This window comes from Pleurodeles waltl, chromosome 3_2, assembly GCF_031143425.1.
Source record: "Pleurodeles waltl isolate 20211129_DDA chromosome 3_2, aPleWal1.hap1.20221129, whole genome shotgun sequence".
Lineage (NCBI taxonomy): Eukaryota > Metazoa > Chordata > Amphibia > Caudata > Salamandridae > Pleurodeles > Pleurodeles waltl.
Window position 1 is genome coordinate 213,845,323 of NC_090441.1, and position 25,354 is coordinate 213,870,676.

Here is a 25,354-nt window from a genome sequence, read left to right on the forward strand (position 1 = left end):
AAAACAAACCAACTCACTGCATGTCCAGCCTCTAGGAGCTGCACGATGCTTCCTTGGGCCACTTGGCTAAGAGTGCTTGGAAGCAAGAACAAACTCTTCTGAGAGAACCCAAACTCATGAGAATAGTGGCTCACAGGGCTCAATGTTACACTATTCTAGATCTCCTAGTGCCTAGGGGCAACCGCAGTCTTTGGGGATAGATGAACAACATTGCCTGTACATTATGAAAGTGTCACACCCCGCACCACCTCCCCGAGTAATCCTAGACTACTCGACCCCACTGTCCTGGGTGCGTCACGCTGGAGAATGACTCCTCGCCTCAATGTTCCTACTTGGGTGGGCATCATTCTCTGTTCAAGCAGCTGAACTATGGAATTCATTACCCACACACAGGATCCACTGACAACCACCTCAGCCTCAGAAGATTACACAAGAGCGGACTCTTCCCCGCATGACAACTATACTTGCAGCACAGTGAACCACAACTATGTACTCAGACATGACAAACTGTGCTTCTCAGGCAGTGAGATAAGGTGGTCATTATACATGTTATTGTACATTGAACTATGCTTTTGTTATAAGCAAGTGCATTCATATAAGGAGGAAAATGTATACCCCACTTCAAGGTACCTGTGTGTATAAGACAATGTCATAATTGCTGCTTCTGTGTACATATAGGTGCATATACAGAGGAGTTTGTGGCTCATACCAAAACATTAAACAATGTCCCAAAAAAAGATTTCCATAGCTCACCACGAGATAAATGTGCACATCCGACCATATAAACATCGGTGCTTCTATGCACATATTGGCATTTATATAGAGGGGTTTTCGCCAGCCAATTATACCTACCAAGTCAGTGCATAACAAAACTTTAGGGGGCCTCCGTGCAAAGTACGTAGAGGGCCCCCTCTGGACTCACTCGGAAGCTTTCAGGAGAGGGTAGTGTGCTGAGGAGGCCCCCTGGAGCTCGCCCGCACTGTGTGGCTACGGGGGCCTTTGTTACAGCACTGTGCCAAGTGTAACGTGCATATATGTATGGATAAGATGATTTCAGTCGTTTTGTTGGTCCTTTCAATCTTTGCTCCACTCCACCTCTCCCTGACTGATCCCAAACCCTGTCGTGCTACTATGAACCCAAACTTTCTTCTAAAACTTTCCTTTCCTTTTTTAGCCACGTCACCCAGTTGACAGGCACACATGACCACACCTTACAAAAACAACGTAATACTCCCTGTTTCAAATCCATCACAGCGTGCGGTACCTACTGTAAACTCTACTGAACACACAAGAGCGCACACCTAACCCAACTAATGCAAAAAAAAAAAAAAGGTATTACAAATCCACTGATCACCTCTAATCTTAGGTTACAGACTAGCGGGATACTTGCCACTAAGCCCTTCAACACCTCATAAGGGGTAGTAAGCGCTATGTAAATACCAATTACAATTACAGTTGTGTGCTATAAAGGATCACTTGGCTGTTCAGTTCCAGTGCAGCGGATGAATGGATGGATGGGTTTGCGGGCTACAAGTGCATGTATGTGAGTATAAGCAGGAGGATGGGTGTCTACAATGTAGTGTTGAACCAGTGGTAAATGAAAACAATGGTTACAGTTATGTCTGACTGTCCAGCCACCCCATGAAAGGACCTCCCACTCCCCAGGAGATGTCCCTCTTTTCTAATGCAGACTCACTGTGTCCCCTCTTAGCCACCCCAATGACGAGAAGGACGGCTTCTTCCCACGGAACCACTCCAGCAGCAGCATCAATGCTGTGGCAGGGAACCACATCCTCAACCACAACCACACTGTGGACACCTGCATCCCCCTGATGGGAGAGGAGACGTTTGAGATCTTCGAACCCAAACATCATGAACCTGACAGCAAAGAGGTGAGAGAGTAAGCAGAAGTGGTGGGGTTCAAGTGGGAGCCAGCAGATGTGGTGGGGTTCAGGTGCGAGAGCCAGCAGGTGCAGTGGCGTTCAGGTAAGAGCCAGCAGGTGTGGTGGGGCTCAGGTGACAGAGCCAGCAAGTGTGGTGGTGTTTAGGTGAGAGAGCCAGGGGGTGTGTTGGGGTTTCAGGTGAGAGCCAGCAGGTGTGGTGGGGTTCGGGGAGAGAGCCAGATGATGTGGTGGAGTTCAGGTGAGAGAGCCAGCAGGATTTGTGGGTTTCAGGTGAGAGCCAGCAGGAGTGGTGGGGTTCAGGTGAGAGCCAGCAGGGATGGTGGGGTTCAGGTGAGAGAGGCAGCAGGCATGGTGGGGTTCAGGTGAGAGTCAGCTGGTGTGGTGGGGTCCAGGTGAGAGAGTCAGCAGGTGTGGTGGGGTTCAGGTGAGGGAGCCTAAAGGTGTGATGGGGTTCAGGTGAGGGAGCCAGCAGGAGTGTTGGCGTTCAGGTGACAGAGCCAGCAGGTGTAGTGGGGTTCAGGTGAGAGAGCCAGCAGGTGTGGTGGGGTTCCGATGAGAGGCCAGTAGGTGTGGTGGGGTTCAGGTGGTAGCCAGCAGGTGTGGTGCCGATAAGGTGGGAGTCAGCAGGCATGGTTGGGTTCAGGTGAGAGTCAGCTGGTGTGATGGGGTTTCAGGTGAGAGAGTCAGCAGGTGTGGTCGGGTTCAGGTGAGGGAGCCTGCAGGTGTGGTGGGGTTCAGGTGAGGGAGCCTGCAGGTGTGATGGGGTTCAGGTGAGGGAGCCAGCAGGAGTGTTGGCGTTCAGGTGACAGAGCCAGCAGGTGTAGTGGGGTTCAGGTGAGAGAGCCAGCAGGTGTGGTGGAGTTCCGATGAGAGGCCAGTAGGTGTGGTGGGGTTCAGGTGGTAGCCAGCAGGTGTGGTGGCGATCAGGTGGGAGTCAGCAGGTGTGGTGGGGTTCAGGTGAGGGAGCCTGCAGGTGTGATGGGGTTCAGGTGAGAGAGCCAAGAGGCATAGTGGGGTTGAGATGAGAGAGACAGCAGGCATGGTTGGGTTCAGGTGAGAGTCAGCTGGTGTGATGGGGTTTCAGGAGAGAGAGCCAGCAGGTGTGGTGGGGCTCAGGTGAAAGAGCCAAGAGGCGTAGTGGGGTTGAGATGAGAGAGACAGCAGGGGTGGTGGGGTTCAGGTGAGAGCCAGCAGGGGTGGTGGGGTTCAGGTGAGAGGGCCAGCAGGCATGGTTGGGTTCAGGTGAGAGTCAGCTGGTGTGATGGGGTTTCAGGAGAGAGAGCCAGCAGGTGTGGTGGGGCTCAGGTGAAAGAGCCAAGAGGCGTAGTGGGGTTGAGATGAGAGAGACAGCAGGGGTGGTGGGGTTCAGGTGAGAGCCAGCCGGGGTGGTGGGGTTCAGGTGAGAGGGCCAGCAGGCATGGTTGGGTTCAGGTGAGAGTCAGCTGGTGTGATGGGGTTTCAGGAGAGAGAGCCAGCAGGTGTGGTGGGGTTCAGGTGGGAGAACAGGCAGGAGTGGTGGGGTTCAGGTGAGAGAGGCATATGCCAGGAGATTACCCATTAAATCAAACTTCCACAGGAGCAGATGCCTTTTACCCAACTCCCTCCAACAGATGCGTGCTCAGGCTTTTCTGATTATCTGAACCCTGCATCCGCTAGGAGGCAAGGGGAATGGGAATAGAAAAAGAGAGACCGCTTCCAGATCCTGTTCCAGCCTGTGTTTCCCACTTCAAGATAGGATATTCAGTGTGTGCTTCTGTAACCTGCACCTTTCCTCTTATTGGGATTTCATTAAAGGAAGGACCTGCAGTCGGGTGATAAGAGCATAGATAAGTACATTCCCACTGTGCATTCAACTGTTCAGCCATTCACATTCTCCCAATTCTATTGTTCTCCTAACCTGGATCTTTTGAGAGACTAGCCTCTCTCTAAGAGAACTATGTTAACTTAATATCTTCTTTTCTCCAGGAATCAGAGGTGTCCAAGGTTCTCTGGAGAACAGTTCAAAAGTTCACAAATATACAATCTACTAATATCTTTAAACAGGAATCAAAAAGTCCTTTTCAAGGTTCAATTTTCTCAATCACAGTCTCTAGGAATTAGTCTGAGCACTGAGGTTCATCTCTAAGACTGGCAAGTCTGCAAGGCAAGGAGTTCTTGAATATATATGTACACACATATATATATTAGCAAGTCTGGAAATCATACAAAAGGATTCCTTACTGCAGTTGCTTGAAGTTCTGTTAAGCCAAAACCAATTCTCCTTAGAAAGCCGATAGCCAGTTGCTGGAAGAAGGAAGAAATTCAGCTTCTCCAGAAGTGAAAAAGTAGCTGGTCTGCACACCGTAAGAAGAAAAATAATTAATTACTCAAAACTGTAAGAATTCTCTATGAAACGAAGCGCCTCAGGAACACTGCTCATTCTCCTCAGGGTGACAGCTGAAGTGCACAGCTCCCAGAGAGAAACAGCTGGAGGGAAGCTTCAGCACGGCTCCCAGAGAGGAACAGCTGGAGGGAAGCTTCAGCACGAGACTAAGACAGAAACACTAGAGCGCTGACCTCACAAGGATTTGCGGCCACCATCTTGAGTGGCAGTTAAACCTGAAGAAGCTAGTTCTAAGAACAGCCTCTGCAAGAGCCACCAGGAGTGAGGACAGATGATAGAGCCAGCAGTTGTGGTGAGGCTCAGGTGAGAGAGTCAGCAGGTGTGCTGGTGTTCAGGTGAGAGAGCCAGGGGGTGTGTTGGTGTTCAGGTAAGAAGCAGCATGTGTGGTGGGGTTCAGGTGAGGGAGCCAGCAGGTATGGTGGACTTCAGGTGAGGGGGCCAGAGGGTGTAGTGGGGCTCAGATGATAGAGCCAACAGGTGCAGCGGGGTTCTGTTGAGACCCTGCAGGTGTAGTGGGGTTCACATGAGAATCAGCAGGTGTGGTGGGGTTCAGGTGAGAGAGCCAGCAGGTGTGTTGGGGTCGAAGTGAGGAAGCCAGCTGTTGTGGTGGGACTCAGATGAGAGAGACAGCAGGTGTGCTGGGGTTCACGTGAGAGTCTCACAGACAGAACCCCTCCATGAGAACCTTCAGCCTCTGCGCATGAGCTGATTCTATTATGATGTGTCAATGAGAAGTACCAGCTCACTCCCTCCGTTGTTCTTCTTATGGCCCCTGCACCTTCCGATGAACATAATGACCTGGTTTACTAGGACTAGGTTCAAGGTATACTCAGACGTAGCTCAAATTACTGTGCAAGATACTAACAGAAGGAGGCTCTGCCCTCGTAAACCCATTTACTCTTTTGTAATTTTAGTCCATGATGGTGTAACCGACTGCACTAATCAGTCCCACTGCAGAGGCAGGCATTGGGCGCCCCAGTGCTAGAACCCTGTCTCTGTGTCAGGGTTCTAGGTGCATTTCAGGAAAGCTTTTTGAATTCCGTAAAGTCTCCAGTTTGCATCCATGGGAGTGTGTAATGCAGAGTCTCTGTAGTGGGAGACACAGCGGCTTCCCAACCTTCCCACCCCGTTGCCACCTCCAGTTAATGCCCACGCAGTAAACAGTGAGGTGCTCAGCGCTGAGCTTTCTCCCAGGAGGACCTAAGGTGCAGGTAACCTTCTGCGATGATCTTTCTACATAGCTGTTTGGTGATCTCTTACGTGGTGTCCTTTAACTATACACCTTGCTGGACGAGTTACTGGCAGAGCTGAACATGACAGTAATGTCTTACCCCTTTATATACCACTAAACCTGTGGTTGTATGTAGAACTGTTGTCCCTGTGAGACAAGAGTTGATGTGAGATTAATACTAACCAGGTGGGTTCTCATTTACCAGAAGCCGCTACACTTCCACGGGGTGGACGGGCACCGCAACAAATCAAGCAAACTGCTGGAGAAGATCCCCGATGATGCGGAAGCCGCCGTGGTCCTTGTGGGTGAGTGAAGAGAACCCCACAAACCCTTCAGAACCCTACCGCTTGTCAGAGCCTGTACCTAGGTGTATAGCCTTCATATGGCCTGCTGGATCCCTGAAGCAGATGCCAGTTCTAATCATCAGGATCTTTTTACAGGTGTGTGACATCACTTTCAGGGTGCAAGAGAGTATGCCGCCACATCTTTCACTGTGGTCATTTTATACACTTCACCTTACACCCAGAACACGTGAACACTTCTTTATCCGACTCTCATTCTCGGAAATACAAAGAAAGGCGAGAGGACGCACTAAATTACCTCTGTTTTTTTTGTATAAGCCGCTACATGGTCCCATTTTATTTCAATGTTAATGCTTTGTGGACACAATGCAACTTCCGGTCCCAGGGTTCCGCAAAGAGAAAGCATCCATGCTCTTTCAGATGACCAAAAGCTGTACAGTCATGAGGATAACTAAGGTGTCTCCAGCACCCACTAAAAGGCCAAAGTAGTATATTATCTTTAAGTTGACAGTATCCTTAGATCAAAAGTGCATAACATAGTTAGAATAAGTACAGTAGTAAAACAGTGCTGGTAAAGTATTACACACACTCTACAACATAAAAAGTTAGACAATATTTACTTAATGAAAACAGTCCACAGACACACAGACGCACACACACATATATATATATATATGTGTATATATGTATATATGTATTTATATGTATGTATGTGTGTATATATATATATATCTATAGTTATATAGATATTTACATATATACTTATGTATATATACATATATATATATATACAAATATTTTTCCGTATATATACATATATACGTATATATGTGGATATATATATATATATATATATATATATATATATATATATGAATCAGCCTTATTATACCATCACATTTAAAAGTAATGTGATTGTTAAGCTCTGTTTGACCATGTTGGCCACAGTCCTAGTTCAACCTTCTTACCCACATTCTTCACTGAGTATCATAGCCACAGTCTTTAAAGAAGCTAAACTCTTTCTGGATTTAATCTGGTAGGAATCACTTGTAAAGTTCACCTCTTTGAAGACATTTGGTTTATCCAATATGAAGTTTTCTTAAATTGAGTGTAGTATTTCACTTTAACGGAATCTTGAAAACTTCTGAAAGTGACACACAGTCTTAATGCAGCACTGAATTTCTTGGTTAAAAGCATCGGTCAATACTTTGAGACTTCAGTCCGGTGTTGGGGTTCACTCTCTACTTTAGTGGTAACTTCACATTTTATGGTTTGTTGAGTTGCATCTCGCTTTAATTAATCTGACACAGCCTTCAAGAAGCTTTGAAAGCGATCTCGTCAGTTGAGGTTGGGTACATTCAATTATCAGCACCCCCTTTCCTGTGGCATTGACCTTCCCTTTGGGTCCTGCACCCCGTTACTCCATGGTTACCAATTATGACCCATTCAGTCCTGTTCTATGCATCCAAACACCGCAGAGTAAACAGCGGCTGCATTTAATGCTGTTCTTTTGTTAAGATCACATGAACCTTTCCTCTGTATTATGTTTAAGTGTCTGATTGCACAACGCTGGTTCCAGGCATTCTTTTTCAAATGTGCAAGTCTCCGCAAACATTCCAGTGATCAATGGTGCCATTTAATGACCAGTCACCCCGGGGCATATTTATGGGGATTTGGCATAGGGCAGGGCAGCAAGTCATCTCCTGCCCTTTGCTAAAGTGAAATGGCAATAATGCCCCATATTTATGCAATACGGTTGATCGATGTCCTCTCCCTCTGCGCAGGTTCTGTTTCGGCAGCCTACCGCCAATGAAGACACCCTTCCACTATGGTTCAAGGGTGCCTCCTTTGTATGCTGGATTGTTTCTGTGTAGGCAGGGGCGCCTTCTTGCACAAAAACAACCTCAAGAGGCGTTTTCCTCTTTCTATGTGTGCTGCAAAATGCAGCACAATGGAAGGAAAAAATTACCAGAAATAAAAATATTTCTTCTTGTTACACCTCAGCTCGAGAGGCGTAAGGTTTTGGCGCATTACCATATTTATGTTATTTTGTGAATCTGGGGCAGCATCAAAATCCATGTGCGTTGCGTGGGAAAACCCACCACAAAACTAATGCACCACCCCCCTTGCGCAAAGTAAGGCAACGCAGTGACTTGCACTGCTTTCTTACTCCATATCTATGAGGCTGTGCAAAGCCACGCAGGGTCTCTGTGTGGCCTCATTGATATTGGTGGGAGATTTGCGTCGCTGGAGCGTCACAAAAAGTAACGCAATTACGACACAGGCCGCTCATAAATATGCCCCCCAGTTTACTTCTGGCACCTTCAGTACCATGTGTGATTCTCATGGACTTCCCTGGCTGTCCTTCGAGCCTGGCCTCCAGTCCAAGTGCTACTAAAAACTCTCCAAGGCTCCTTCTGTTTCAATTGTGGGAAGGTTTAAATGTTTTTATCCTGTCGGCCTGTCGGCTCGTGACACCAAACACTGTCAGCTTCAATGCAATAAAAGGTTTATATGAAAATGTTGTGAAAAGAAGCATTGTTCGACTCAAGTGGTTATGAGGACTCCTCCTGTGTTGCTGTGAACAACAGGGGATACATAGTCAGTGACAAGTGTACTAGTGCAGGGCTCGTGGGGTCCCAAGGTGTTTGCACAAGTACACTCAGGTCACTCAGTGCTCCCCTGGGCTGTGAGCTATGAGAGCTGGAGAGCTCGGGTCACAGAGTTACTCAAAGGCTTAATTGTTTTCCATTCATTCTGAAGTGTTTACAAGCTCACATTCCTTGCAGCGACAGGATGTTCTCAATCACAAGGTGTGCGATTCAGGTCCTGTACATATTTGGCTATTTGTATTTTATTTCATATAGCGGTGGCCCTACCCATACAGATTTATAGGTCTGGTCAACATACGGGCTCAATGGGCAATGCACATTTAATAAACATTTATATAAGGTTTAACAAACAGAATGAAAAAATAGGAAGACGTTGACAACATTAAATGAACACATATAATAAATGTCAAAGGCAGTTCATGAATTGAAGCCACTTTTAAAAGTATTAAGAGAGCAGAGGCTGGGACTCTGATAAAGTATAACAAAGTTTCACTGAAGTGGGGGTGCATAGAAGATGAATCCTTGCTACTGGAGGGGTATCCGGTCGGTGGCGAAGTTGCTGGCTCTGGAATCCGAGGACCTGCAATCAGAGACCTGGGGTTGAACCCCAGCCTTCTCACTTGACTGCAAACCGTGGGATTCTCTACAAATCACATAGGGCCCGATGTATGAAACTTTGTTTTGCAACTCGCAATTTGCTATCCGTTTGTGAGTCGCAAAACAAAACATCCAACAGTGTTAACCACACTGTTTGCAAGATCCAAATGGGTCGCAAGGGACCTGCCTCATTAATATTCATGAGGCAGGTCGCAAGTTGCGGCCCATTTGAGAATGGCTGCACTCACAGGGATAGTGGCCTGCTGGGGTCAGCAGACCACCATGTCTGTGATTGCTTTTTCAATAAAGAAGTTTCTTTACAATGTTTTCTTTTTCTACAATGCACGTGTCTCAGAGAGTGATGTATGTGATGCACATGTGGCAGAGAGCAGTGGATGCAATGCACGTGCACCAGAGAGTGGTGGATATGATGCGCATGCGGCAGAGAGCGCTGGATATCATGCACGCGTGTCAGAGAGTGGTGGTTCCGATGAACGTGCTGCAGAGAGTGGTGGATGTGATGCACGTGACAGAGTGGTGGATTCAGTGCACGTGTGATAGACCGGTAGATGCAGTGCACATGCTTCAGAGCAGTGGGTGAGATGCACATGTGGCAGAGAGCGCTGGATATGATCCACGTGTGGCAGAAAGCAGTAGATGCTGTGCACGCGTGACATAGCGGCAGATGCAGTGCGCGTGCATCCAAGAGCAGTGGATGCGATGCATGTGTAGCAGAGAGCGGTGGATGCTATGCACGTGCGCAGACATGGGTGGATATGATGCACATGCATCAGTGAGCAGTATATACGATGCATGTGTAGCAGAGAGCAGTGGATGCTATGCAAGTGCGCAGACAGCAGTGGATATGATGCACATGCGTCAGTGAGCAGTGGATGCGATGCATGTGTAGCAGAGAGCGGTGGATGCTATGCATGTGCACAGATGGCGTTGGATATGATGCACGTGTGGCAGAGAGCGCTGGATATTCTGCACATGTGTCAGTGAGCAGTGGATGCAATGCACGTTCGCAGACAACAGTGGATATGATGCACATGCGTCAGTGAGCAGTAGATGCGATGCATGTGTAGCAGAGAGTGGTGGATGCTATGCATGTGCCCAGACAGCAGTGGATATGATCCACATTCGTCAGTGAGCAGTGGATGCGATGCATGTGTAGCAGAGAGTGGTGGATGCTGTGCACGTGTGCAGACGGCGGTGGATATGATGCACGTGTGGCAGAGAGCACTGGATATGCTGCACATGCGTCAGTGAGCAGTGGATGTGATGCACGTGCGCAGACAGCAGTGGATATGATGCACATGCGTCAGTGAGCAGTGGATGCGATGCACCTGTGGCAGAGAGCGGTGGATGCTATGCACGTGCGCAGACAGCAGTTGGATATAATGCAGATGCGTCAGTGAGCAGTGGATGCAATGCATGTGTAGCAGAGAGCGGTGGATGCTATGCACGTGCGCAGACAGCGGTGGATGTGATGCGAATGCGTCAGTGAGCAGTGTATGCGATGCATGTGTAGCAGAGAGCAGTGGATGCTATGCACGTGCGCAGACAGCGGTGGATATGATGCACATGTGTCAGTGAGCAGTGGATGTGATGCATGTGTAGCAGAGAGCGATGGATGCTATGCACGTGTGCAGACAGCAGTGGATATGATGCACATGCATCAGTGAGCAGTGGATGCAATGCATGTGTAGCAGAGAGCAGTGGATGCTATGCATGTGCGCAGACATGGGTGGATATGATGCACATGCGTCAGTGAGCAATGTATGCGATGCATGTGTAGCAGAAAGTGGTGGATGCTATGCATGTGCGCAGACAACAGTGGATATGATGCACATGCGTCAGTGAGCAGTGGATGCGATGCATGTGTTGCAGAGAGCGGTGGATGCTATGCATGTGCGCACACAGCGGTGGATATGATGCACGTGTGGCAGAGAGTGCTGGATATGCTGCACATGTGTCAGTGAGCAGTGGATGCGATGCACCTGTGGCACAGAGCGGTGGATGTGATGCACTTGTGGCAGAGAGCTCTGGATACAATGCACATGTGGCAGAGAGGGGTGGATATGATGCACGTGTGGCAGAAAGTGGTGGATATTATGCATGTGTGGCAGAGAGCAGTGGATTTGATGCACATGGGGCCGGGAGCAGTGATAAAATGCACGTGCAACAGAGAGCACTGGATTCAAATGCACGTGCGGCAGAGAGCGCTGGATACGATGCACGTGTTGCAGAGAGCGCTGGATACGATGCACGTGTGGCAGAGAATAGAGGATACGATGCATGTGTTGCAGAGAGTGGTGAATGTGATGCACTTGTGGCAGAGACCGGTGTATTTGATGTACTTGCGGCAGAGAGAATTGGATACAATGCACCTACGGCACAGACTGCTAGATATTATACACGTGTGTCAGAGAGCGCTGGATACGATGCATCTGTGGCAGAGAGTGCTGGATGCAATACACGTGCATCACAGAGCGGTGGATGTGATGCACGTGCACCAGACACTAGTGCTGGATCCGATGCACGTGTGGCAGAGAGCGATGGATGCGATACACATGCAGCAGACAGTGCTGGATACGATGCACCTGTGGCAGAAAGTGCTGGATACGATGGACATGCATTACAGAGCTGTGGATGTGATGCACGTGCAGAAGACAGTAGTGCTGGATGTGATGCACGTGTGGCATAGAGCGCTGGATATGATGCACTTGCAGCCGACAGTGCTGGATACGATGCATGTGCGATAGAGTGGATGCAATGCACATGTGGCAGAGACCGCTGGATACGATGCACATGCAGCAGAGAGCGTGGATGAGATATATGTGTGGCAGAGAGTGCTGGATTCAGATGCACGTGCGGCAGAGATCACTGGATATGATGCACGTGTGGCAGAGAGTGCTGGATACAATGCACATGCATCACAGAGCAGTGAATTCGATGCATGTGCTGCAGAGAGTGGTGAATGTGATGCGCGTGCATCAGAGAGAGCTGGATACGATGCAACTGTGGCAGAGAGCACTGGATACAATGCACGTGCATCACAGAGCGGTGATGTGATGCGCGTGCACCAGGCACTAGTGCTGGATGCGATGCACGTCCGGCAGAAAGCGCTGGATACGATGCACATGCAGCAAACCTTGCTGGATACGATGCATGTATGGCAAAGAGAACTGGATATGATGCACGTGCAGCAGAGAGCGTGGATGAGATGTATGTGTGGCAGAGAGCACTGGATATGATGAACGTGCATCACAGAGCGGTGGATGCAATGTACATGCTCCAGACAGTGCTGGATACGATGCATCTGTGGCAGAGAGCGATGGATACAATGCACGTGCATCACAGAGCGGTGGATGTGATGCACGTGCAGCAGACACTAGTGCTGGATGCGATGCACGTGTGGCAAAGAGCACTGGATATGATGCATGTGGATGCAATGCACATGCAGCAGACAGTGCTGGATACGATGCACGTGCATCACAGAGCTGTGGCTGCAATGCACATGCAGCAGACAATGCTGGATACGATGCACGTGCATCACAGAGTGGTGGATACAATGCACATGTAGCAGACAGTGTTGGATACGAAGCACGTGCATCACAGAGCTGTGGCTGCAATGCACATGCAGAAGACAGTGCTGGATACGATGCTCGTGCCTCACAGAGCTGTGGCTGCAATGCACATGCAGCAGACAGTGCTGGATATGATGCACGTGCATCACAGAGTGGTGGATACAATGCACATGCAGCAGACAGTGCTGGATACGATGCATCTACGGCACAGAGTGCTAGATCTTATACACAGGCGTCAGAGAGCACTGGATACAATGCACCTGTGGCAGAGAGCACTGGATACAATGCATGTGCGGTGGAGTGGATGCGGTGCACGTGTGGCAGAGAGCACCTGATACGTTGCACGTGCATTGCAGAGGGGTGGATGCAATGCACATGCAGCAGACAGTGCTAGATACTATGCACATGCATCACAGAGCAGTGGATGCAATGCACATGCAGCAGACAGTGCTGGATGCGATGTACGTGCATCAGAGAGCGGTGGATGCAGTGCACATGCAGCAGACAGTGCTGGATACGATGCACGTGTATCACAGAGTGGTGGATGCAATGCACATGCAGCAGACAGTGCTGGATACGTTGCACGTACATCAGAGAGTGGTGGATGCAGTGCACATGCAGCAGACAGTGCTGGATACGATGCATCTATTGCACAGAGTGCTAGATCTCATACACGTGTGCCAGAGAGCACTGGATACGATGCACCTGTGGCAGAGAGCACTGGATACAATGCATGTGCAGCGGAGTGGATGCAGTGCACGTGTGACAAAGAGCACTGGATACGATGCATGTGCATCACTGAGCGGTGGCTGCAATGCACATACAGCAGACAGTGCTGGATACGATGCATGTGCGGCAGAGTGCATCTAGTGCGTGTGTGGCAGAGAGCATTGGACACAATGCACGTGCGGCAGAGAGCACTGGATACGATGCACATGCGGCAGAGTGGATGCGATGCACGTGTGACAGAGAGCACTGGATATGATGCACGTGCATCACAGAGCTGTGGCTGAAATGCACATGCAGCAGACAATGCTGGATACGATGCATGTGCATCACAGAGTGGTGGATACAATGCACATGTAGCAGACAGTGTTGGATATGAAGCACGTGCATCACAGAGCTGTGGCTGCAATGTGGCAGAGAGCGTGGATGAGATGTATGTGTGGCAGAGAGTGCTGATACGATGCACGTGCATCACAGAGTGGTGATGCAATGCACATGCAGCAGGAAGTGCTGGATACAATGCAAGCGCGGCTGCGAGGATGCAATGCACGTGCGGCAGAGAGCACTGGATATGATTCACGTGCAGCTGAGAGCGTGGATGAGATGTATGTGTTGCAGAGAGTGCTGGATACGATGCACGTGTATCGCAGAGCGTTGATGCAATGCACATGCAGCAGACAGTGCTGGATACGATGCACATGAGTCAGAGTAGATGCAATGCACGTGTGGCAAAGAGCGCTGGATATGATGCACATGCGGCAGTGAGCGTGGATGAGATGTGTGTGTTGCAGAGAGCGCTGGATACGATGCACGTGCATTACAGAGCGGTGATGCAATGCACATGAAGCAGACAGTGCTGGATACAATGCACGTGCGGCAGAGTGGATGCGATGCACGTGTGGCAGAGAGCGCTGGATATGATGCATGTACGGCAGAGAGCGTGGATGAGATGTATGTGTTGCAGAGAGCGCTTGATACGATGCACCTACGGCACAGAGTGCTAGATATTATACATGTGCGTCAGAGAGCGTTGGATACCATACACTTGTGGCAGAGAGCGTGCACATGCATCACAGAGGGGTGGATGCAGTGCACATGCAGCAGACAGTGCTGGATACGATGCACGTGCATCACTGAGCGGTGGATGCAATGCACATGCAGCAGACAATGCTGGATATGATGCACGTGTGGCAGAGAACACTGGATATGATGCACATGTGGCAGAGAGTGTGGATAAGATGTATGTGTTGCAGAGAGTGCTGGATATGATGCATGTGCATCACAGAGCAGTGGATGCAATGCACATGCAGCAGACAGTGCTGGATATGATGCACGTGTGGCAGAGTGGATGCGGTGCACATGTGCTAGAGAGATGCATGTGCATCACAGAGCGGTGGATGCAACGCACATGCAGCAGACAGTGCTGGATACGATGCACGTGTGGCAGAGTGGATGTGGTGCACATGTGGTAGGGAGATGCATGTGCATCACAGAGCGGTGGATGTGATGCACGTGCAGCAGACACCAGTGCTGGATAGGATGCACGTGCAGCAGAGAGCGTGGATCAGATGCATGTATTGCAGAGAGTGCTGGATACGATGCACATGCTTCAGAGAGCGGTGGATGCAATGCACATGCAGCAGACAGTGCTGGATATGATGCACGTGCATCAGAGAGCGGTGGATGCAATGCACATGCAGCAGACAGTGCTGGATATGATGCATGTGTATCAGAGAGCGGTGGATGCACTGCAAATGCAGCAGACAGTGCTGGATACGATGCATCTATGACAGAGAGTGCTAGATATTATACACGAGCATCAAAGAGCACTGGATACGATGCACCTGTGGCAGAGAGTGCTGGATACAATGCATGCGCGGCAGAGTGGATGCGGTGCATGTGTGGCAGAGAGCAGCTGATACGATGCACGTGCATCAAAGAGCTGTGGATGCAATGCAGATGCAGCACACAGTGCTGGATACGATGCACATGCATCACAGAGCGGTGGATGCAGTGCACATGCAGCAGACAGTGTTGGATATGATGCATCTACGGCAGAGAGTGCTACATATTATACACGAGCGTCAGAGAGCACTGGATATGATGTACCTGTGGCAGAGAGCGCTGGATACAATGCACACATGGCGGAGTGGATGCGGTGCATATGTGGCAGAGAGCACCTGATACGATGCACGTGCATCACAGAGCGGTGGATGCAATGCACATGCAGCAGACAGTACTGGATCCGATGCATGTGCATCACAGAGCGGTTGATGCAGTGCACATGCAGCAGACAGTGCTGGATATGATGCATGTGCATCACAGAGCGGTAGAGAGTGCTAGATATTATACACGTGATCAGAGAGCACTGGACACGATGCACCTGTGGCAGAGAGCGCTGGATACAATGCATGTGCGGCTGAGTGGATGCGGTGCAAGTGTGGCAGAGATATGCATGTGCATCACAGAGCGGTGAATGTGATGCACGTGCAGCAGACACTAGTGCTGGATATGATGCACATGCAGCAGAGAGCGTGGATCAGATGCATGTATTGCAGAGAGTGCTGGATACGATGCACATGAATCACAGAGCGGTGGATGCAATGCAAATACAGCAGACAGTGCTGGATACGATGCACATGTGGCAGAGTGGATGCAGTGCACGTGTGGTAGAGAGATGCATGTGCATCACAGAGCGGTGGATGTGATGCATGTGCAGCAGATACTACTGCTGGATATGATGCACGTGGAGCAGAGAGCGTGGATCAGATGCATGTATTGCAGAGAATGCTGGATACGATGCACGTGCATCAGAGAGCTGTGGATGTAATGCACATGCACCAGACAGAGCTGGATATGATGCACGTGCATCACAGAGTGGTGGATGCAATGAACATGCAGCAGACAGTGCTGGTTACGATGCATCTATGACAGAGAGTGCTAGATATTATACACGTGCGTCAAAGAGCACTGGATACGATGCATGTGCGGTGGAGTGGATGCGGTGCACGTGTGGCAGAGAGCACCTGATACGATGCACGTGCATCACAGAGCGGTGGATGCAATGCACATGCAGCAGACAGTGCTGAATACGATGCACATGCATCACAGAGCTGTGGATGCAATGCACATGCAGCAGACAGTGCTAGATACGATGCACGTGCATCACAGAGCGGTGGATGCAATGCACATGCAGCAGGCAGTGCTGGATAAAATGCATCTATGGCACAGAGTGCTGGATCTTATACACGTGCGCCAGAGAGCACTGGATACGATGCACGTGTGGCAGAGTGGATGCAGTGCACGTGTGGTAGAGAGATGCATGTGCATCACAGAGCGGTGGATGTGATGCACGTGCAGCAGATACTAGTGCTGGATATGATGCACGTGCAGCAGGGAGCGTGGATCAGATGCATGTATTTCAGAGAGTGCTGGATACGATGCATGTGCATCAGAGAGCGATGGATGCAATGCACATGCAGCAGACAGTGCTGGATATGATGCATGTGCATTACAGAGTGGTGGATGCAATGCACATGCAGCAGGCAGTGCTGGATATGATGCACGTGTGGCAGAGTGGATGCAGTGCACGTGTGGTAGAGAGATGCATGTGCATCACAGAGCGTGGATGTAATGCACGTGCAGCAGATACTAGTGCTTGATATAATGCACGTGCAGCAGAGAGCGTGGATCCGATGCATGTATTGCAGAGAGTGCTGGATACGTTGCACGTGCATCAGAGAGCGGTGGATGCAATGCCCATGCAGCAGACAGTGCTGGATACGATGCATCTACAACAGAAAGTGCTAGATATTATACATGTGCGTCAAAGAGCACTGAATACGATGCACCTGTGGCAGAGAGCGCTGGATACAATGCATGCGTGGCAGAATGGATGCGATGCACATGTGGCAGAGATCACCTGATACGATGCACATGCATCACAGATCAGTGGATGTGATGCACGTGCAACAGACACTAGTGCCGGATATGATGCAAGTGCAGCACATAGTGTGGATCAGATGCATATATTGCAGAGAGTGCTGGATACGATGCACGTGCATCACAGAGCGGTGGATGCAATGCACATGCAGCACACAGTGCTGGATACTATGCACTTGTGGCAGAGTGGATGTGGTGCATGTGCATCACAGAGTGGTGGATGCAGTGAACATGCAGCAGACAGTGTTGGATATGATGCATCTACGACAGAGAGTGCTAGATATTATACATGTGCGTCAAAGAGCACTGGATACGATGCACCTGTGGCAGAGAGCGCTGGATACAATGCATGCGCGGCTGAATGGATGTGGTGCACATGTGGCAGAGAGCACCTGATACGATGCACATGCATCACAGAGCAGTGGATGTGATGCACGTGCAGCAGACACTAGACCTGGATATGATGCACGTGCAGCAGATAGCGTGGATCAGATGCAGATATTGCAGAGAGTGCTGGATACGATGCACATGCTTCAGAGAGCGGTGGATGCAATGCACATGCAGCAGACAGTGCTAGATACTATGCACATGCATCACAGAGCGGTGGATGCAATGCATATGCAGCAGACAGTGCTGGATGCGATGCACGTCCATCAGAGAGCGGTGGATGCAGTGCACATGCAGCAGACAGTGCTGGATACGATGCATGTGCATCACAGAGCGGTGGATGCAATGCACATGCAGCACACAGTGCTGGATACGATGCACTTGCGGCAGAGTGGATGCGGTGCATGTGTGCAGAGAGCGCTGGATAAGATGCACGTGTGGCAGAGAGAGCTGGATATGATGTACCTGCGGCAGTGAGCAGTATAGCTGCATTAAGAGATGCAAGACTGTAGCTGTACGGTAATTCGTAGTGCAGTTCACTCACTGACTGATGGTCACATCATTTTGTGTAATTATGCTCCATCTGCGGTCAAAAAAAAATCCCCAAACGAGTATTTCACTGTAAACACTTAGAACAATCCCACAGGGACAACACAATGGGGCCAGTTGTGGTTCTCGGTGCTTGTTTAAAGGAATCGTTCTGCCAAAAATTGACACGAGGGTGCATTGCGCACTCAAATGTAGTACGAAATGACAGATTTTCATTTCTCGTTATTAGGTGTAATTTGCGTTATTTCCCTGCAACTTTGCGTAATTGCGCAAAAACAAGTTATGCAAATCTTGCACACACCTAGTTCACATGGCACATGCTGAGTCCTTTCCATTTACTGCCAAGACCCGAGTGCTTCCTGCCATATTTGTGTTGTATCCCTCTGTTTGACCTCTGACCCCTAGCACTCTAGGAAGCCAATGGGCAGCAAACCCCTCTAGGGAGTCACTGCCTCTTTGGCATTAGCAATTTGCTTTTGCATAACTATGAAAAATTTGAGGAAATGTGTACATAACTAGGTGAAATGCAAATCTAGCATTTAGCCCAATATTTTAGGATGAAATGCATTCTTGTGTTAGTTTTCATTTAAAGTTTTGTTTTGCAGTAAAAAAAACTGTGCAAAAAACACAAGTAGCACGAGCAACAGCCGCTGGGGAATTAGCAGGATTTCAAGTAACACGCCAACTCAAAATTCTTGTAATTATGTGACATATATCCAATTAAGGACCTGATTGAGATCTCAGCGGAGGGAATACTCTGTCACAACCGTGAGGGATATCCTGTTCCCCATAACAAGATCTCCTCAGGTTACAATGGGACAGTAATACGGCGGACGGTACATCCGTCACATTGTGATGGAGTGACCCCCTCCACCAAACTCTGCCAGGCCCTAAACCTCACCCAGTCCTCCTACTAACTATGTGAAGCAATATGTCCTAACCCAGCAAATGATTAACTCCTGCCCAGGCTAATCAATAACTTCTATTACCATAAAGATGCTGCAATAATCTATTGATGTTGTTTAGTAATCACATAAAAAGCTAAGCTTGGGGTGAAAAATGTCAGTGTATTTTACAAAAATCAGAGCTAGCGCAATGAAAAGTTATTCACAATGTAGTGTCATATGTCACAACTGTGCCACAGAATGATCAATTAAGCAGTCTGTAGTCATGTGATGGCTTAACTAGTCCTCATTTGTTGCGTAACTATTGCAAAGATTTTAACTGAAACTAAACAATAATATGTATTTTCTGTAGGATAAGCTAACCCCAGTGTGTTGCTCAAGTGGTGTATGCGTTGCGCCAGGCCACAACACGTCATGCATGTGTTTTGCCTCTTGTGCAGGTTGCGTGGAGTTCCTGGAGCAGCCCACCATGGCGTTTGTCCGGCTCAACGAGTCCGTGTTCTTGGAGTCTGTCCTGGAGGTCCCCATCCCAGTGCGCTTCCTCTTCATCCTGCTGGGGCCAACGCAGACCAACATGGACTACCATGAGATCGGCCGCTCCATCTCCACACTCATGTCCGACAAGGTAAGGCCCTACTGGGGACCACTGGGCGGGCTTGGTAGGTGGGTCCACCAAGCGTAAGAAGAATTATGGAGGTTCACACTAGTGAGTCAGTGTGTTCTGATGGGCTGTACCACATAATTCTGACTGTACGCAATGAGCTGTACCAGGTGATTACTATTTCTTGGGAGGAGATGTACTAGGTGCTTTGATTGGAAACTTGGACGGCCTTTTGAGTCGCCTTCTCTATTGCACCAGGAAACTGTGACGTCTCCGAGTTCACACAATGCTCCCGTGCACAGACCAGTGCAGATGAAACATATTAATTCTCTGTAGTGGGCCCTAAATATGAGGAGAAACACCACAAAGGTGAAAAGGACCTCTTTGGTAATTGTTAGAAATGGGGTTTTTGGTTGGCAGTCAGGTTACCTCCTGTCCAAGCAAAAGCCCTCACTCTAGTCAGGGTAAGTCACACACTATCCAAGATTATCCTGTGCCCACCCTCTGGTAGGTTGGCACGAGCAGTCAGGCTTAACTTAGAAGGCAATGTGTAAAGTATTTGTGCAATAAATCATACAATACCACCATATAGCACCACAAAAATACACCACACAGTGTTTAGAAAAATATATAATATTTATCAGGATAATTGTAGGTCAAAAAGAATAAAGTTGTAATGGAAAATTGTAGAAATATCACAGGGAAGTGATATAAAGTGTCTTAAGTCTTTAGAATGCAATACAGTGTCTTTCAAGCACAAAGTACCTGGTTTCTGGTGGAAAATCTCCTCAGAGGGCCACAGGAGAAGAGATGCGTGGAAAAAGGGGTGTGTGCGTCGATTTCTCCTCAGCACACACAGACTTGCGTCGTTCTTTTCCACGCGGGGAAGTCGGGCGTCGTTTTCCGGCGCGCAGACAGTCTCTTTTTGTGGATCGCGGGGATTACCAGATGTCCCGGGTCTGTGCGTGGATTCTCCTGCTTGTTTTCCGGCTGCGCGTCGTTCTGCGGGGCTGCGCGTCGAAGTTTCGATCTCACGGTAGGCGTCGCGTCGATTTCTCCTTGGAAGTCGGGCGGCGTTGTCCTTGCGAGGCCGTGCGTCGAAAGTTTGGTCTCACGGCAGGCGTCGCGTCGATTTCTCCTGGAAAGTCGAGCGGCTTTGTCCTTGCGAGGTTGTGCGTCGAAGTCTCGATCGTCCCGAGGGCGTCGCGTCGATCAGCGTCGGTGTGCGGCGTTTTTCTCGCCGCGAAACAAGCTGTGCGTCGAAATTTTCGGCGCACGGAGCGTCCAAGTGAAAGGAAGAAGTCTTTTTGGTCCTGAGACTTCAAGGAACAGGAGGCAAGCTCTATCCAAGCCCTTGGAGAGCACTTTCACAGCCAGACAAGAGTTCAGCAAGGCAGCAGGGCAACAGCAAGACAGCAGTCCTTTGTAGAAAGCAGACAGGTGAGTCCTTTGAGCAGCCAGGCAGTTCTTCTTGGCAGGATGTAGTTTCTGGTTCCGGTTTCTTTTCCAGCAAGTGTCTGATGAGGTAGGGCAGAGGCCCTGTTTTATACCCAAATGTGCCTTTGAAGTGGGGGAGACTTCAAAGAGAGGCTAAGAAGTGCACCAGGTCCCCTTTCAGTTCAATCCTGTCTGCCAGGGTCCCAGTAGGGGGTGTGGCAGTCCTTTGTGTGAGGGCTGGCCCTCCACCCTCCCAGCCCAGGAAGACCCATTCAAAATGCAGATGTATGCAAGTGAGGCTGAGTACCCTGTGTTTGGGGTGTGTCTGAGTGAATGCACAAGGAGCTGTCAACTAAACCTAGCCAGACGTGGATTGTAAGGCACAGAAGGATTTAAGTGCAAAGAAATGCTCACTTTCTAAAAGTGGCATTTCTAGAATAGTAATATTAAATCCGACTTCACCAGTCAGTAGGATTTTGTATTACCATTCTGGCCATACTAAATATGACCTCCCTGCTCCTTTCAGATCAGCAGCTGCCACTTCAACAGTGTATGAGGGCAGCCCCAATGTTAGCCTATGAAGGGAGCAGGTCTCCCAGTAGTGCAAAAACGAATTTAGGAGTTTTACACTACCAGGACATATAACTACACAGGTACATGTCCTGCCTTTTACCTACACAGCACCCTGCTCTAGGGGATACCCAGGGCACACATTAAGGGTGACTTATGTGCAGAAAAAGGGGAGTTCTAGGCTTGGCAAGTACTTTTAAATGCCAAGTCGAGGTGGCAGTGAAACTGCACACCCAGGCCTAGCAATGGTAGGCCTGAGACAAGGAAAAGGGGCTACTTAAGTGGGTGGCACAATCCGTGCTGCAGGTCCACTAGTAGCATTTAATCTATATGCCCTAGGCACCTGGAGTGCACATGACTGGGGACTTATAAGTAGATTAAATAGTTCAATCAGGTATGATCCAAAGTTACCATGTTTACAGAGAGAGAGCATATACACTTTATCACTGGTTAGCAGTGGTAAAGTGCGCAGAGTCTAAAAACCAGCAAAACAGTATCCAAAACGAGGAGGGAGGCAGGCAAAAAGTTAGGGGTGACTACCCTAAGGCTGTCAGGTCTAACATGTGTCCCCCCCAGCTGAAAGTGGGGAGAGCTACCCGACCTCCTGGGAGCTCTCATCGCTAAGGCGGAAGTACCTGGAGAGACCATCAGCATTGGCGTGGTCAACCCCTGGGCGATGTTCCACCGTAAAGTCCATCCCCTGTAGGGAAATGGACCACCTCAGAAGTTTTGGATTCTCACCCCTCATCTGCATGAGCCATCTGAGGGGTCTGTGGTCTGTCTGAACTAGGAAGTGAGTCCCAAACAGGTAGGGCCTCAGCTTCTTCAGGGCCCAGACCACAGCAAAAGCTTCTCTTTCAATAGCACTCCACCTCTGTTCCCGTGGTAATAGCCTTCTGCTAATAAAGACTACCGGTTGATCTTGGCCCTCCTCATTTAGCTGTGCTAGGACTGCCCCTATGCCATGCTCTGAAGCGTCTGTCTGCACGATAAATTCCTGGGAGTAGTCAGGGGCCTTGAGCACGGGGGCCGTGCACATGGCTTCCTTTAGGGCGTCAAAGGCTTTCTGACAAGCCTCTGTCCAATTCATCAACCTAGGTTGCTTCTTGGACGTGAGTTCTGTCAAGGGGGACACAATGGTACCATAGCCCTTGACAAACCTGCGGTAGTATCCGGTGAGGCCTAAAAAGGCTCTCACCTCAGTCTGGGTTCGAGGTGGTTGCCAGGCCTTGATAGTTTCGATCTTGGCCTGGAGTGGCTGCACCTTGCCACCACCTACTAGGTGTCCCAAGTACACCACGGAACCCTGCCCAATCTGGCACTTACTAGCCTTGATGGTCAGGCCTGCCTGTTGCAGGGCCTGAAGCACCTCCTTGAGGTGGAGCAGGTGTTCCTCCCAGCTGGAACTGTAGACAGCTATGTCATCCAGGTAGGCTGCACAGAAGGCATCCTTGCCAGCCAGGACCCCGTTAACCAACCGTTGGAAGGTAGCGGGGGCATTTTTTAATCCAAACGGCATCACTCGGAACTGGTAATGGCCGTCAGGGGTGGAAAAGGCGGACCTTTCCTTAGCCCCCTCAGTCAGGGCGATCTGCCAGTACCCTGAAGTAAGATCAAACGTACTCAGGAACTTGGCAGCGCCTAGCCTGTCCACGAGCTCATCAGCTCGGGGGATGGGGTGAGCATCAGTCCGGGTGACTGAGTTGAGACCCCGGTAGTCCACACAGAACCGGAGCTCTGGCTTCGCACCTGGGGCAGTAGCCTTAGGGACCAATACCACTGGGCTGGCCCAGGGACTACTGGATTTCTCAATGACCCCTAGAGTCAACATCTTGGAGACCTCCTCCTTGATGCTGGCCTTCACCTTATCCGACAACCTGTAAATTTTGTTTTTCACAGGGAGACTGTCACCGGTGTCAATATCATGAACACAGAGGTGGGTCAGCCCAGGAGTAAGGGAGAACAGGGGGGAGAACTGCTCCAACAGCTCATAACAGTCTCCTTTCTGATTTAGAGTCAGGGTGCCAGACAGAATGACCCCGCTTACTGACCCATCACCTTCTTGGGCAGAGAGGAGGTCGGGGAGAGGTTCACTCTCCTCTTCCGTTCCTTCATCTGTGACCAGAAGCATGTTGATCTCCGACCTCTCACAATGAGCTTTTAGTCGGTTCACATGGAGCACCCTTAGGGGATTCCTAGGGGTTTTGAGGTCCACTAGGTAAGTGGCCTCCCCTTTCCGCTCCTTTATTTCAAATGGGCCAGACCAGCGGTCCTGGAGAGCTCTGGGCTCTACTGGCTCCATTACCCACACTTTGTCTCCAGGTTGAAACTCTACCAGGGTGGCCTTCTGGTCATACCATTGTTTCATCACCTCTTGACTGGCCTCAAGGTTATCTTGGGCTTCTTTCCAGAAGCGGGTCATCTGGTTGCGGAGGGCCAACATATAGCTGACCACATCCTGAGGGGGTGCCTTTGGAGCTTTCTCCAATCCCTCCTGGACAATGCTTAAGGGTCCCCTGACAGGGTACCCATAGAGAAGTTCAAAGGGACTGAACCCTACCCCTCTCTGGGGGACCTCTCTGTAAGCAAAGAGAAGGCATGGTAAGAGGACGTCCCACTTACGCCTCATGGCCTCAGGAAGGCCACCAATCATGCCTTTCAGGGTCTTGTTGAATCTCTCCACAAGACCGTTCGTCTGGGGGTGATAGGGGGTGGTGAACTTGTAAGTTACACCACACGCATCCCACAGCGACTTCATGTATGCGGACATGAAGTTAGTGCCTCTGTCAGACACTATTTCCTTGGGGAACCCCACACGGGTAAATATCCCCATCAGGGTTCTGGCCACCACCGGTGCAGTTACTGTCCTTAGAGGGATTGCCTCTGGGTAACGGGTGGCATGGTCCACCAAAACCAGGATGAACCTGTTGCCTAAGGCAGTTTTGGGGTCCAAGGGGCCAACAATGTCGATGCCCACCCTTTCAAAGGGGGTGCCAACGACAGGAAGTGGAATCAGGGGGGTTTTAACCCTTTTTCCTGCTTTACCACTGGCCTGGCAGGTAGGACAGGATCTGCAGAACTTGTCTGAGTGTGTCCTCATTTTGGGCCAATAAAAGTGGGTGACAAGCCTGTTAAAGGTCTTGCCCTGCCCCAAATGTCCTGCCAGGGGAATGTCGTGAGCCAGACCCAGTAGGAAGGTTCGGTAACATTGGGGGACCACCAGCACACGTGCTGCCCCAAAGCCCGGAACCTTGGGCTCACTGTAAAGGAGATCATTCTCCCAATATAGGTGGTGATCGCCAGAGGCGTCGCCGGCTGCCTGGTTTGAGGCTTGTTTCCTCAAACCTTCTAGAGTGGGACATTCTTTCTGCGCCTTGCAGAAGTCCTCCCTGGTGGGTCCACCCTCAACTTGCCAACCAGCAAGCTCAGGTAAGTCACCTAGGGCGGCGATGTCTTCCCCAGTTGGCTCGGAAGCCTCCTCCTCAGGAGCCCCGTCAGCCACTGTGGGAACAGCGGGGGCCGGTTTCCCGCACCCCTGGTCCCTCCTCCTGGCAGCTCTCTGGGCCATCGTTCCAGGCTCCAGATGCCCTTGACTTCCCTCTCGGTCAGCCATGG

At 49.9% G+C, this 25,354-nt stretch overlaps 1 protein-coding gene across 1 annotated transcript in view; it reads left to right on the forward strand.

Moving 5' to 3' along the window:
* SLC4A3 (solute carrier family 4 member 3) overlaps nt 1-25,354 on the forward strand; it is a 706,827-nt gene that overhangs the window by 517,714 nt on the left and 163,759 nt on the right. Inside the window, exons 10-12 of the mRNA XM_069227213.1 lie at nt 1,712-1,892; nt 5,724-5,823; nt 19,572-19,756. Of these exons, the coding sequence (XP_069083314.1) occupies nt 1,712-1,892; nt 5,724-5,823; nt 19,572-19,756 (466 nt within the window). The remainder of the gene's footprint in view (nt 1-1,711; nt 1,893-5,723; nt 5,824-19,571; nt 19,757-25,354) is intronic.